Here is a 14,449-nt window from a genome sequence, read left to right on the forward strand (position 1 = left end):
TATCTTTCTCTGCAGATCAAGGCCTCCTTGGTTTTCATCTTATCTGCCCCCGGTTAAGTAGCATCTCCAGGATTTTGTTCAGAATTGTAATGCCCAGTTTCTACTTTCCTCTTCCTTTAGTCTATCCCTCCCCCACCTCCGCTGCACCCTCTCCCTCGACCCTATCACCCTTGCCACCATCTTACTTCAGACCTTTGTTCCCCTCTTGTCTGAATCCTTGGGATGCTGGACTGTTCCCATTGCTTCCAAATCCATTGTTTACCTCAGCTGGGGGAGCATTTGTAGAACAAAGGAAATGCTGTCCAAACACCTCGGTATGACATCTGATATTACAATGTGGCTCCAATCTGTTTTTTTACACTGTTCTACTATTCTGAATCCCCTTCTCTGAAAATCACGCTGAGCTTTCTCTGACTTCGGCCAACCTGTTACTCCGCCTAGAACGCTCCTTGACTATGTGTAAGACTCAGTTCCAGTTGCCACAACTTCCACCAAAGCTGATCCAGTTGAGAAAAATAAAATGCATTCTCCTATTACAACAGTATTCTTTAAAAGAGCCCTGTTCGTTTTCTTCCTTGCAGTAGACATATCATGTCTATGTGTATGTCTAAATCCCGTACTAGATTATAAACTCTGGAGGGCAGGGATCCTGTCTCCCAGTATAGAAACTGGCCTGATGCTGGAAACTCCAAGTGTGGAATGTTGGCATTCCTTCCCTTAAAGCCTTCCAGAGCTTTGTGACTCTTTTCAAGTAAAACTGAGAATGATTCCTGTAGACAAAGCCAAATATCCAAGGACCAAAAGCTTTATAAAAACTGCCTGTTTGACTGTCTCCTACACCCCTTCCCACCCCCTCCCCCTTCACCACACTCTAGCCACAGGTCCCTATTCTAGACCTTTGGACTTCCTGTTTTTTTCTGCCTGGAATGTTTTTTCTACAAATCTCTCCAAGATTAGCTTGTAATTATCTTTCAGATTCAGACCTCTGTGAGAGGCCTTGCCTGATACTAAATCTTAGGTATTTATCCTGTCACTTTCTAGCACAAGAATCTTTTTTAAATATTGGCTCGGCTCTACAATTCTGTGGGGTTTTATTATTTTTTATTATTTATTTATTTATGTATTTATTTTTATTGTTTGCTGATTGGTCCACTGCCTATGAGTCTACTCCCAGCGGGAAGTAAGCTCCAAGAGAGTAGGAAAGGCACCTGCCTCCTTCATTGTTCTTTTCCTGGCCTCTGGAATTTTGCAGGCCACAGAGTGTGGCTGTATCAATAACTGCTGACTGAGGAGGATGAAAGCGTCTCCTTTCTTTATCCAGACATTGTTGAACTGTTAGCAAGAAGGGTGCAGATCACTTGTTTCCTCATTATGCTCTGAAACCGTGAAAGCCAGCGTCGCCTACTCACCAAGTGTCTCTGGCCACTATAGTAGCTTTCGTTTCCCACCAGTGTCTCTCACCGTGCTTCCCCACAGCCAGTGTCTGCTCCCTTCTCACACGTGACCCTCTGAACGGACTGAAAAAATTCCAGTATGCCGGGAACACAGTACCAGAGACTACCGTATTGTTCGGTACGTGCAAAAGGGATTCACGTAGGCGATAGGTGAATTGAAAATACAAACTAGAAACAAAACGATCCCCCAAAATGCTTGACTCTTATGGATCTTTCCCGAAAGTGGTTATGTGAAAGTAACAATAATAGTAATAAAGGTTAAGTCACGTGGTCAGCACATTTAATTTGGAAGTCTACCTTTAGAAGCTAAACTACTTATAGGTGACTCCATTACTCTGACTAATCTTTCCACAAACAAGTCTCTCAATATGTATCGAAGTTAAATAGGAATGATCAAGAAATGGGAGCAGCACTCTGCAGGTGGGAGGATCTCTCGGGAATTTTCCAGTCACTGGGGCTTTGACTGCTACCTACAGATTAGAATACTTTGCACAAGACATCTGTATATAGATTGAATTTTTGTTAATTACTTTGGTTTCAAAACCTCCCAAATTTTAGTCTACATAATTACTCAACACAAAGCCAACTGTGCTTTATAAGTGACTTAAAGATTTGCAAGAGTAATTCTGATACATGATTATTGCTTTGTCATTAATTCCTAAATAAGACTCCACATTGATTTAGATTTCACAGTACCCTTTTTCATGAACTACTTTACTGGATGTTCAAGGTAGCCCTGCAAAGGGAGCGTTACTGTCTTCATTTAAGAATGCATGCAGGCTCACAATCCATTTCAAGTGGGAATATTAGAGAATTTTTCCCAAAAATTTGTATGGTAGATTTTTTTTTTTTTTTTAAATGCCCCTTTCTGTATTTAAGGCTTCTGTGAACTCCTATATAAACTCTGGGCTTGACCATGTGATTTGCTTTGGCCTAGGGGGCAGTAGTAAATGCGTCCAAATGGATTGAGAAGTTCTTCATTTGCGCTTCCTCTCTTGCTGCTCTCTGAATTCTGGGACTTCCAGGTGAATAAGCTGATGGAGGATCAGAAACACATAATCCAATTGCTTCCATCATATTCAACCAACAGACGACCGACACCCAGAAGGAGAGCTATGAAAATGACCATCAGCTGTCCCCAGATGCTTGAGCAATTCTAGCCAAGACCAGAAGGTCAGTTCCATCTGAGGTCAGCTCAAATTGCTGATCCACATAATCATCAACAAAAATAAATCCTTGTCACTAAGTTTGAGATGGTCCATACTGCAGCAAAAGCTAACAGCTACACATGAGAGAATGGTGGTGAGATGGTCGATCTTAAGGAGAAGAGCTCAGCGCAGCCCGAACTTACTTAGACTGTTGGTAAGAATATGCAGGTGCATGTTCGCTGGATGTGTCCACTGCTATCTGTTGCTGCTGACCACTGGTGTCCTGGGATGAAGGTGCCACTGTCTGGGGAGAGGTATCAGCAACAACACCCTAAGGAGGCAAATAAGAACACAAAAGCCTTACTGGCTTTAGCAAAGGGCCTTCTTCCAGATAGATGACAGGGAATACCTCTGTACTGTTTGGCTTGAGTAGAGTTGCACTCAGTCAAATGAAGCTATAGGAAGTACCCAAGAGAAAACCACAGAGCGCATTTGGATAAAGACTGAGGAATTCCCTTTAGTGTGTCACCAAGAGGACTTGCTCGCAGAAACCTCTACCACAGTTGAATGGTCAGAAAATCATTTTCACCAAACTTAGAACTCCTAAACCATGGTTGCATATAGCCACACTAAATAATAATTTATTAATCAAAAGCTCATGCATGATTCCTATAAAAACTTGTATATTCAAACATTTCCCTGGGGTAATGTACTATGTCATGTCTCTGACATGGCCAAACAATGGCTCTGACCTAAATAGGAAAGGAAAGGAAAGGAAAAACAAAGCAAGACAAGGCAAAACAAGACAAGGCAAGACAAGAATACATAAAAGTTTGGAATTCGTTTAAAAGAATACTGTTAGGTAGGTTTTCCATTCAGCAATTTGCTTTGTCTTGTTTTCTACAACATGAACTAGAATTCATTTCGAGGTTTCAGAAAACAAATATCCTTAATCCCGATTTGCTACTTCCCCCACCCTCTCGTTTCTCACAGATGCCAACAAGGATGCCAACAAGGAGTTGATCATCATTAGGGAGAGATGCTTGCTTCGAGAAAGGCACACATGGTTTCATATGGCAGGTGGGAGGCTTAGAGAGGGCATCTCTCTAAATACATTCTCTTGGTTTTATTCATAGTCTTGGACACCTACAGTGATGTCAGCTTTCAAACCTTCTTGGTCAACTCTCTGTCCCTAACTAAACTTTCCTTAAATTGTTCCTTAGAATCCAAAAATTCTCTTTTTCCCCCTAATATACAATTGGTATTGTGCATTTTTCTGAATGTCCCACCAGCATTTATTTGTGTGGATATTGGTAAGTTTTCAATGAGTGTTTTATAGGAAAAAAATATTGGTGCTTTTTCTATAATTCAAAGCAATTTATCAAAGTGTACCTCCATTTTTCTTAGTGAAAGACTTCTTCTTCTCCTTTTCTTTCTTTCTTTCTTTCTTTCTTTCTTTCTTTCTTTCTTTCTTTCTTTTTTCTTTTTTCTTTTTTCTTTTCTTTCTTTCTTTTTTTTTTTTTATTATGCCCAGCATGGGACTAGAACTCATGACCCTGAGATCAAGAGTTGCATGTTCCACCTACTGAGCCAGCCAGGTGCCCTGACTTGAAAGATTTCTTTTTAACTATAGACATCTTTTTAAACTATATTTAGACTGTTTCTAATAAGTCACATTGTTAAATGTGTCTCATTATTTTATAGTCATTAGAACACTCAAATTCTGTAGATAAGCACATCCATATGTCAGTGTAGACAAAGAAAAATGCAAATATGTCGTAGAGATCTATGCTTAACATGCCTAGAATGTCTAGATTCTGATGATCTAGATGATTTTTGATGGTCAAATACATCATCAAACAACAAACAAAACCAAAGAAAGCCCACATGTATTTTAATCAGGTAGTCTTAAAATTCTGAAAAGCCAATTAAAACTTAATCAGTACTGACTCATTCTTTGGGGCCCACAGGTCCAGAGCACATAAAAGATTTAAAACTGGACCTCTTTGGTTTCCTAAATTACATGATGATGTCCTCTTAAACTTCTGTGTTTTCCAAACCTTGGTACTGGCCAACATTTGGCATACACCAAAACAAACATTGTGTAAGATCGAATTTATTCTGTGAAGATTTCCCCTATCTCTATAGTTGTATAGACTGAGCAAGTCATGTAGACCTCCCTGTGGAGTGATGACAGCACTCAAGTTGCTGGCCAACTCATGGAGTAGGAATAGCATGGCCTACAGAGGCATCCCTGCTGATGGGAAGAAATGCACTGTGATCATAACAGCAAATGTCATCTGAAGAAGGGGAAGTGTGGGAAGAGACCATAATAACTAGGACTACACAGAAATACACATGTCTAAGTGTTTTAGCACTATCTACATAGCTCTATGCTCCTTTCTTTCCTATGTAGCTTGCTGGCTCTGTCCAGTAAAATAATTTTTACTGGAGATGGATTCAGCCCAATAAAAAGAGAGAAGGAAAGGGACAAAGCTTCCATTAAAGATAAGATGATTTCATCATTGAGGTAACCACAGCAAAGAGGGTGCAACTCTTTTTTTTTTTTTTTAATTTATAGGAAGCCACAAACTTGCCAAGTTTCATTCACTAAATCAGTGGTTATTAATCTTTGATACATATTAGAATCACCTAGGTTTTTTTGTTTGTTTGTTTGTCTTTTTCTTTTTCACCTGAGATGTTTTAAAAATCCTGATGTCCGGTCAATACCCCAGACAAATAAATCGGAATCTTGGGAGAGGACCCAGGCATAAATATTTTTTAAAGCTCTCTAAATAATTGCAGAAAATAATATACAGAGATGTTTGAGAACCAGTGCACTAATGTGAAGATAGATTCCTAAGGGATCTTGTTAAAATGCAAATTGTGATTCAGTAGGTCTGGGTAGTGTCTCAGACTTTGCATTTCTAACAAGCTTCCCACTGATGCTGATGATGACCCTGGTCCAGGGACACTCTTTTGAGTAACAAGGCACTAGCAAACTCATTCAAATAGTTGCAAACTCTTTTTCCTGCCCTACTTATGAGTTATTTGTAGTTAACATTTGATGGGGTAGTGATTTGGTCTCCGATCTTTATAAAAACAATACTCCCAGGATCCTGGGATTGAGCCCCACATGGGACCCCTTGTTCTGCTGGGAGACTGTTTTACCCTCTCTGTCTCCCTACTGCTCCCCTGTTTTGTGCTCTCTCTCTCTCTTTCTCTCTCTCTGTCAAATAAATAAATTGATTCTTTAAAATTAAATAAAAATTAAAATAAAAAAAACAGAAAACAGGTGGGGCAAAAGAAAATTTTCAATGACTATTCTCGAAGAAGGATGAAAACGACTGTGAGGAAGATGTCTGTGATGTGGCTGATGAAGCTACCAGGCAACAACCACAAAGGTCAGGGTGCTCAGATTAAGCACAGGACTGATATCTTGGAAGTAGCTTGGAAGTAGTACTAAGGGTCTAAGAAAAACGTCAACCATATTTCTGGCAGATGCTTAACTGACTGAGCCACCCAGGTGTCCCTCTTCCTGCCTTTTTGAATTGAGCATGTCTTCTGATTTTATTTTACCTTCTTTGCTGGATATTAGCTATAACACTTTGTTATTTTGTCAGTGGTTGTTTTTGGGTAAATTCTATACACCTTTAACTGCTTTCAAGTGTTAGTATACCACCTCATTGATGTTGTGAGAGCCTTATAGCAGCATAGTTACATTTCTCCCATAATGACATCATACATTTCACTTATGCATTGATTAAAAATTCAGTTATTAAAAAAACAAAACAAACAAAAAAAAAAACAATACCCCCCTCTTACCTTTATAGCATATTGATTTATTTCACGTGCAATGCACAACATAGGCATGTTGGTGTACTTTCATACAGTGAACTTGAAATGTCAAATTTTAGAGCAAGCCCAAGCCCACAAATAAGGATAGTCTGGTTATGGGGGACCATGGTGCATGAGGCTGAGATCTGTCATCCCTACCTCTTCCTATAAGACAGAGACCGACTTACTTCAATAGAAACAGCTGTCGGAGGCACAGGCGTGTACTGGGGAATGTAGGTCCCTTGCATAGGAGCGGCAGCAGTCATATACTAGAGAGAATCAAAGAAAAATGCAGGTGAACTTGAGATTGCAACTGGTGAGAAAAGTAGATATCATATGAAACTGTTTTAGATGTGTAGCCCACAGCCAGTGCATTATCGCTCTTCATTTTGATCAACGACGAGGCAGTTCCTATTCAGTAGAGAATGACTTGCGCTTACTGATTCAGCATGAACAGCAGCCCACCTCCATGGTATCCCCCTTCCCTCACTTTGACTTTGTAACCATTCTATCTTAGTTCCCAACATGGCAGTTTCACATCTAAAACATACATTCCATAAGGACGGGGATGATATCTGTTTTGTTTTTTTTTTTTATTCTCATTTTAGTGCTAGCACGTATCACACAGTAGGCTCTCAATGAATCATTTGTTGAATGAATGAATCATCAGATTGTTAGCAATCATTTTTTTTCTAACTTAAAAGAGAAATAGAGGAATAATGCAAGAGATATGCATATAGCAATATTCAGAATTGGCACATGTTCTCATTTTGTCATTTTCCTATCACTTTTTTAAGTGCAAAAGAAATAGTATTACAGATAATAACAATAATGACAAAGTCTCCTTTGAGCCCTTCCCCCCTTCCATATTCACATCACTGGCAGTATTTTCTTTTCAACTCCTTTAGTTCTCCAAATGGTCTTCATCTGGATGGACAATGAAACAGTCAAACCAGTTTTCACTAAGTTGCAGTCTTCAGTAAACCATGTGTTGGAAATAAGCTGCATTTTTCCACTGTAGAAAGGGAGCCCCAGGAAAATTACTTGCTCACCCACAAAACCCAAATTCCATATTCCCATGTCTAATGCATATCTCCCCTGCAAATTCAACATTCTACTCTTTAAGAATAGAATTTTCTATATGGAATCAGCTGTATTCCTGAGCTTCTGAACTTTACTAACATCATGAAAACGTCAGAACCAGCATCATCGACTGAAGACAAGTTCTCTCCATTCACGAATGTTGAAGACCTGATTTTGACAGAAAACTGCAAGCCTCTGCTAATTTATTCTTCTAAATTTTCTGAGTTCAAATATAAATGCCACGTATCAATATACAAAACCTAAATTACTATGTCTTGTGTATCTTTGTACTTTGATTGTGCAGGTGATGTAATGGTTCTCAATTAAGGGGAATACCTGAATGGAGATGAGCTCCTCAGTTGGTGGTGGTGGTGTTCAGTATTCATGGAGAATGATAGCAATTAAGCAACTTTGGGATAAATGTATCTCCATCCTAAACCAAAAACTGTCTTACTGTATCTACTTGCTAAAAATAGAGGCAGGCTTAATGAAACAACCCTAAATCAAACAAACCTAACTGTTGTCTATAATCCACATATAGGAACTAATAAGTGGGTGCCACGAATGACAACTCAGTTCACTTCCTATCTATATAAAAACAACCTTGTCACTTGGATGGAGAGCAACTATTTGAATGGCCTGGAGATGTTTACATCAGTTTATACTAAAAAATCACCAGAGATTTCTATGCCCTAGCCCCTGTGCTCTAACAGCAGTCATCAATTTTCTATTGAAATTGTCCAGACTGTCATCTCCTTAAAGGCAGAGGCCAAACTTTTCACGTCTCTGTATCTTCCAAAACACCATGCCATGCCTGATACTCAGTAAATAATTGTTCAATGGCTGAAGAGAAAGTTACAAGAAGAAAGTCTTCCATTTCATTACAAATCTTGCATGCCCTTAGCTGTTAATAATTCTGAGCTCACTGCAGATATTAATTTTACCACCCCCATAGCTTGTTTGCATAACCTTTAAACATATACTCTGCCAACTCTTCTCATTATTGACCTTTTGTCTTTAAGCAGACATAGGTACTCAGTTATCTGATTACTATCAGTTTTTCCAAATAAGTACAAAACACAGAGCCATCTTTTGGGAAAGAGTATTCCACATCTAGAGCTCAACGGTAGCTGTCTGCCTTGCTAACAAAACCACACTATTTCGGGGATAATAGTCCACTGGCCATTTCAGATAAGCGGTTCTCTTATATTATACAGGTTATTAAAAATCCTTTAACTGAGCATTCTTTATAATATATTATTTTTGAATGGTAGCTCAGCTGGGAAAGGAGCTGTGTTCTAGTGCATTATGGCAAATGCAGCAGAATGTATCTTCTTTTGTGATATTGATATACAATAAAAACTGAGAAATCAAGTTTTACAGTAGCTTATTTAAAGATGATTAAACCAGACTAACTTACTTCCTTCTTCCGTTCCTTCTTTCCTTTCTTCCTTCCTTCTTTCATTCCTTCCTTCCTTTTGGTAGAATCTACTAATTTTGCTCAGAACTATATGCTAGGGGTGGGAGAGTGAGAAGATGTGGTGTTTTGGTAATGGACATTGAGGAGGGAATGTGCTGTGGTGAGCACTGGGTGTCATGTAAGACTATGAATCACAGAGCTGTGATTCATAATAATATGTTATATGTTAATTAAAAAGAAAGAACTAGTGCTCTAAGGAACATAAGTTGGAAAATGCTTCTCTAATTGAATCTCAAAAGTCTTAGTAGATTTGTAACAAGGGAGAATATATTTTTGCCAACCATGAATTTATGTAAGCCCAGAGCTGATTCTATTGGGGCTCATGTTCTACCTTCTCGTCATGGTTTTCCAAGATTTATAATATACAAGTAAAAGAATACCTCATTGATTTGGGTATTTTCTATTCCCAAGTTAGTAATTCCAAACTTTGCAACTGGGTCTAATAAGTGAGCGTGTATCCTTTGCATGAGAATATGATACCACTGGCACTTACCTATAGGACACTACTTTGATTTGTCCCAGCTCCCCTGTCTGCATTCCTCAGGAGCCATTTCTGTGAGCTATGAGTAGGGGCTGGCCTGCGTCATGCAGAGGAACACTCATTCTAGTTCACTAGTTCACCAACCTCACTGTTAGACCACCCTTGCCAAACTAGACTGCTCAGGCAGTGTAGTTAATGAAAAGCATTTTATGTGATTCTTAGCTAAGCTTCTTCAAATAACTTTGAGTTAATTCAAAATCTCATCTGTATTTTGTCTAGTAGACCAGAATCAGTATTTTTCACAAGTCCCATGACATTCAGGGAAACTGTCAACATGGCCCAAACTGAACTGCTTCTGGCACAAATCCATACTCCTCTTTAGAACAAAGCTGTGAGCTAGGAAGGGTGGCTCACCCATTTTGCAGACTGAGATAAGATCCCATGTAATAAGAATAAACTTCAGTTCTTCTGACCCATGACTGAGGACACTTTTCAGTCTACTCCTTTATCTTTGAAATTAAGTAAATAAGGTCTTAGGACATTCTTTTTGATTGTTCCCACCTAATATAGATGTCAAGTTGGTTTGTTATTGTTGTCAATGGGCTGGAAAAACTGGAGATCCAATTAAGAAACATGGAATGATATGCCTTTGGTTAATATTTTTATTGTCATTTCATTTCCATAGATTTACTATTTACTTTGTGCTCACAATACTTAAATTTCTTCCAGGAGGACTACCGTATATGCGTCACTTACTTTACAAAGTAACCTACTCTTCGACTATTCCTCTGAACAGAACCAAGAGAGATTTTATAGTATAAATGACATCAGCTTAGTTCAGTGTGTTGTATCTTTTAATGAAAAAAAAATCTTTTTTTTTTCCCCCTGCCTTACAGAAAAGATAATAGACAGAGCTTGAGAACATTGAAAATTAAGAATAGGCTTATTTTAAACAAGTCAATACTGTGGAGCTTTCTGCCCTGTAAGACTATTATTTCAGGATAAACTTTTGCAATAAAACTCTGCAGGAGTAGACATATATATTGTAGGGTGAAGCCTCAAGAAGTGACAGCTTTGTAAAATTCAGAGCAAATGCTTACAGGAAATGGCTCCAGCTATGTGTAAGATCAACTCCCAGCTTTAGGTAATTGGTGACAAATAACTCTGAACTTTCTTGGCAAGCACAGTTTGATTTCCTTAAGAGCACAGATAAACTACAGTCAGACTTAATAATCCAGGCTGCACAAACATTGTTTAGATCTGGATGCCTCAGAGACTCCTTTTATTTTATCCACCTAACAAATGACAAAAGACTAAGAGAACGCCTTGCAGTATAAGAAATCTTTCCTTTTGTTTTGGTAAATTCCTATAGATTACTTATTAAAACCATACCAAGAACGGATATATATCCTTTAAGCTAATTTCTTTTATTGATATGTCTCAAAGGCTAGAAAATATCTGCCACCATTCTTTCATGAATACAAATTATTTTGCATTTTTTTTTTGATTCCATGGCTGATGAGAACCACATTGCAATGAGATGAAATGAATAAAAGAAGTATGTCCATATGATATTTCCTTGTTGGTAGCAACCCAAGGTTTAGGCATGAGTAGAGAAATTTTATGGTTTTGGTAAACAGCTTGATTATTTTTACATATTCTAAAAGCACTGGACTTCCACATGTAAGTTTGAAGGAGACCCGAATAGCCATTTTCAAACCCACAGAATAAATTCCAGACTCCATCACTTGTTCCAAGAAGTCTAGACGCTGCATCACCAAGATAGTTACACAGAGAGGGAAAAAAAAATGGTGAAATTGGAGAGGAATTGTGTTTTTGCCTATTTAAGTCAGGACAAACTGTTTCTGTTACTGTGGAATCATTGATTATTTCCGAGGAAACAAAACTCCACATTTTTATTTTGGATTTACTTTCTCTTCCCCCACCAAAGCAAAACAAATATGTTTTATATATTTCCTGTGAAGAAGTTTTCATTTAATAATTTGTAGAGCAAGGAATTTCCTCCACTTGAATTTTTGAAATTTCTTCAAATAATTTATCAAATGAGCTCATTTGGAGTTGTCACTGAACTGCTTAGCTTTTAAATTGGTGCTTCTAGTCCTTGCTATAAAATTCTTCAAGCTGCTTAAGAAATTCCAGAAAGAGGACTTGTCCAGGTACTATCAAACCTGGAAAGTCAGCATAGTTGGCAAAAATATATTCTTGCTTGTTACAAATCAACTAAGACTTTTGAGAAAGCCTATAAGGATACAGGAGAGTTGCAAGAAGGTACCTCAGAAAGGAAGTTGAACAGAAGAAACCAGGATCATGGAAGATGATACCAACAGAATGCAGTGTGAATTACTTTCAAGATCATCCACTGTAAAGATTCTTCTAAAAAGGAAGCTTAAGGGTAGAAGGAACAGGTTGGGTTGGGTGAGTGGCTGAGGGAGAGGCATGGTGTTACCTCAGGAAGAGGTACTTTGTGGTGTTTGGTTGGAAAAATTGTCATCTCAGAGCTGGGGAGCAATACCTGGACCCAGGATGGCAAGCTGGTGACATTTCACATGCTTGCTTTGACTAAGCAGTAATAGCTGCCTGGAGAAATTCTAAGGTCTCTAAGTCTCCTTGCCACTCAACGAATGATAGACCATGCACTGAGGAGGAAAGCCGGAGAGATTCTCCTTGAAAGGAAAGAGTGTCCACTAGGCCCTGATATGGGCCCTCATGGCACATTCTTCCTATATATTCTACTTCTGCCAATAAAACATTGGAGAATGAAGTGGATCCTCATCCAGAATAATAGCAATGAATGTTTTCATGATGTTTTGTGCTAGTATTAATTTATAAAGTAGGTACTAACAGAAATAACAAAGTAGCTAGCTGTGGAAAATGAAATAATTATCCCTGAAGAGTGGGTGGCGGTGAACACAGATAGCAGCACATACTTCACTTACTAGGAGTGAAAACACTCATGGAGGAAAGATGGCCGATGGATGGCTTCATAAAAATGGAAGCCCAGAATTCTTAGGAGTATGTAATTTATATTATTCACCCAATTCCCTAGGATAGTACTAAACATAATCCCCAGAGAGGTGTGCATTAAATTATTAAACCAAAAATACACATTGTCAACGTTGTATTCTGGGGTGGTGCCATTTTTTGGCAACACATAGCAAAAAGAGTAACAAGGAAGAGTCTTGGAAGTAGTTCTCAGCTTGGAAATTTATGAAATCTCACCCCCTGAGCAACAGGGAGAAGTAGTCATTCCCATATAATCACAGGTTGGGTTAAGGAGGCCTTCAATTTTGTGGAGATAGAAATGTTCATGAATATATTAGAAAAATCCAAAGTCTGACAGGTTCGAGCTTTTGTGGTAGTAATAAAAATAAGATACAATATTATGGAAATGTAGCTGATTGAGAAACGTGTCTAAAATTTGAACTTCAAACAACCCTATATAGGCATCACAAATTCCCTCCACTCTCTCAATTAAAAAAAAATTTGCTTTATTTGTTGATTGAATGACTGATGGATTTAAAAAACAATTATTAGAATTAATAAGGGAGTTTAGCAAGGCTGCTGGATATAAGGTAATAAAAAAAACCTATTTCTATATATCAGCAGCAGATAATTAAAAATTAAATTTAAAATGTTACTATATTGATAGTGTCAAGAAAATCAAATACCTAGAAATAAGTTTGAGAAAAGTCATGAAAACTTCTATGCTGAAAAGTAGAAAACAGATGACAGGAATTAAATAAGACCTAAATAAATGAGGAGATACACCATATGCATGGATTAGAAGATTCAATACTGTTAAAACGTTAATTCTTCAGAAAACAATCGAAAAATTTAACGTAATTCCAGTTGAAATCCAAGCACATTTCCTGGTAGAAGCAACAAACTCACTTTAAAACTTATATGGAGAGGCAAAAGACACAGAATACCCAAGAAAATTTGGGGGGGAAAAAAGTTGAAGGATGCATACTACTAGATATCAAGATTTACTAAAAAGTCTGGCAATTAAGATATTATGGTATTGTTGCAAGGAGAGAAAGGCTGTCACCATAATTCAATGTAGGCAAGAATGATCTTTTTAATAAATGATACTGAATTGACTGCATATCTCTCTACAGGAAAAATGACCCCTGATCCTTACCATATACTATATATAATATTAATTTGAGATAGATTATAGGTTAAGCATGAAAGGTATTTTAATATAGTTTTCTAAAGAAAATAAGAGAAAGCCTTCATGAAATTGAGAAAAACAAAAATTTCTTAAACATGACTAAAAAAGAGCTAATAATTAAAGAAAATATTGGTAGTTGCGCATCATTAAAAATAAGAACTGCTAATTACCAGAAAACAAAGAAAAGATATTTACAGTATGTATATCTGAGAAAGCTTATACATAGAATGAATATTTAAAAAAAAATTTAAAAAAGAAAGATCCACAATCAGTAGGAAGACTAAACACCAAATTTTTAAAAATGAGTTTGGATGAACAATTAATACATACATAAATCTCCAGGGAATTATGGTGAGCAAGAAACAAGAATTCTAAAAGACCATATAGTGTGATTCCATGTATATGACATTTTTTATATGATAAAATTTTAGAAATGGAGAACAAATTAATGGTTGCCAAAGATTAGACACAGGGGTAGGGGACCAATAGGGAGGCATGTAGAGGTATAAAAGTGCAACAGAAGGATTCTTACAATACTGAAACTGTTTAATATCTTAACTGTGGTGGTAGCTAAAAAAGTTACATAGGTAAAAACTGTATAGCAAATACACACACATAAATGAGTGTAAGTAAAACTGGGGGCATCTAAATGAAATTTGTGGACTGTATCAATGTCAGTATCCTGCTTGGTATAATACCCTGTAGTTTTGTAAAAGATTATGATTGGGGGAAATTGAGGCAATTGTACAAGGGATCTCTCTATATATGATT

General features: G+C 37.5%; 1 protein-coding gene across 13 annotated transcripts in view; it reads right to left on the minus strand.

Annotated features, from left to right (window-relative positions):
- RBMS3 (RNA binding motif single stranded interacting protein 3) overlaps positions 1 to 14,449 on the minus strand; it is a 712,557-nt gene that overhangs the window by 11,352 nt on the left and 686,756 nt on the right. For 7 of the 13 annotated variants that reach the window (XM_032359707.1, XM_032359734.1, XM_032359753.1 and 4 more), the window contains 2 exons: positions 6,628 to 6,708; positions 2,802 to 2,933 (listed from right to left, as the gene is read on the minus strand). In XM_032359707.1, the coding sequence (XP_032215598.1) occupies positions 2,802 to 2,933; positions 6,628 to 6,708 (213 nt within the window). Of the gene's footprint in view, positions 1 to 2,801; positions 2,934 to 6,627; positions 6,709 to 14,449 lie in introns of those variants that run through there. The other 6 variants (XM_032359702.1, XM_032359695.1, XM_032359728.1 and 3 more) reach the window with 1 other exon arrangement.

The sequence above is a fragment of the Mustela erminea genome, chromosome 1, assembly GCF_009829155.1.
Source record: "Mustela erminea isolate mMusErm1 chromosome 1, mMusErm1.Pri, whole genome shotgun sequence".
Lineage (NCBI taxonomy): Eukaryota > Metazoa > Chordata > Mammalia > Carnivora > Mustelidae > Mustela > Mustela erminea.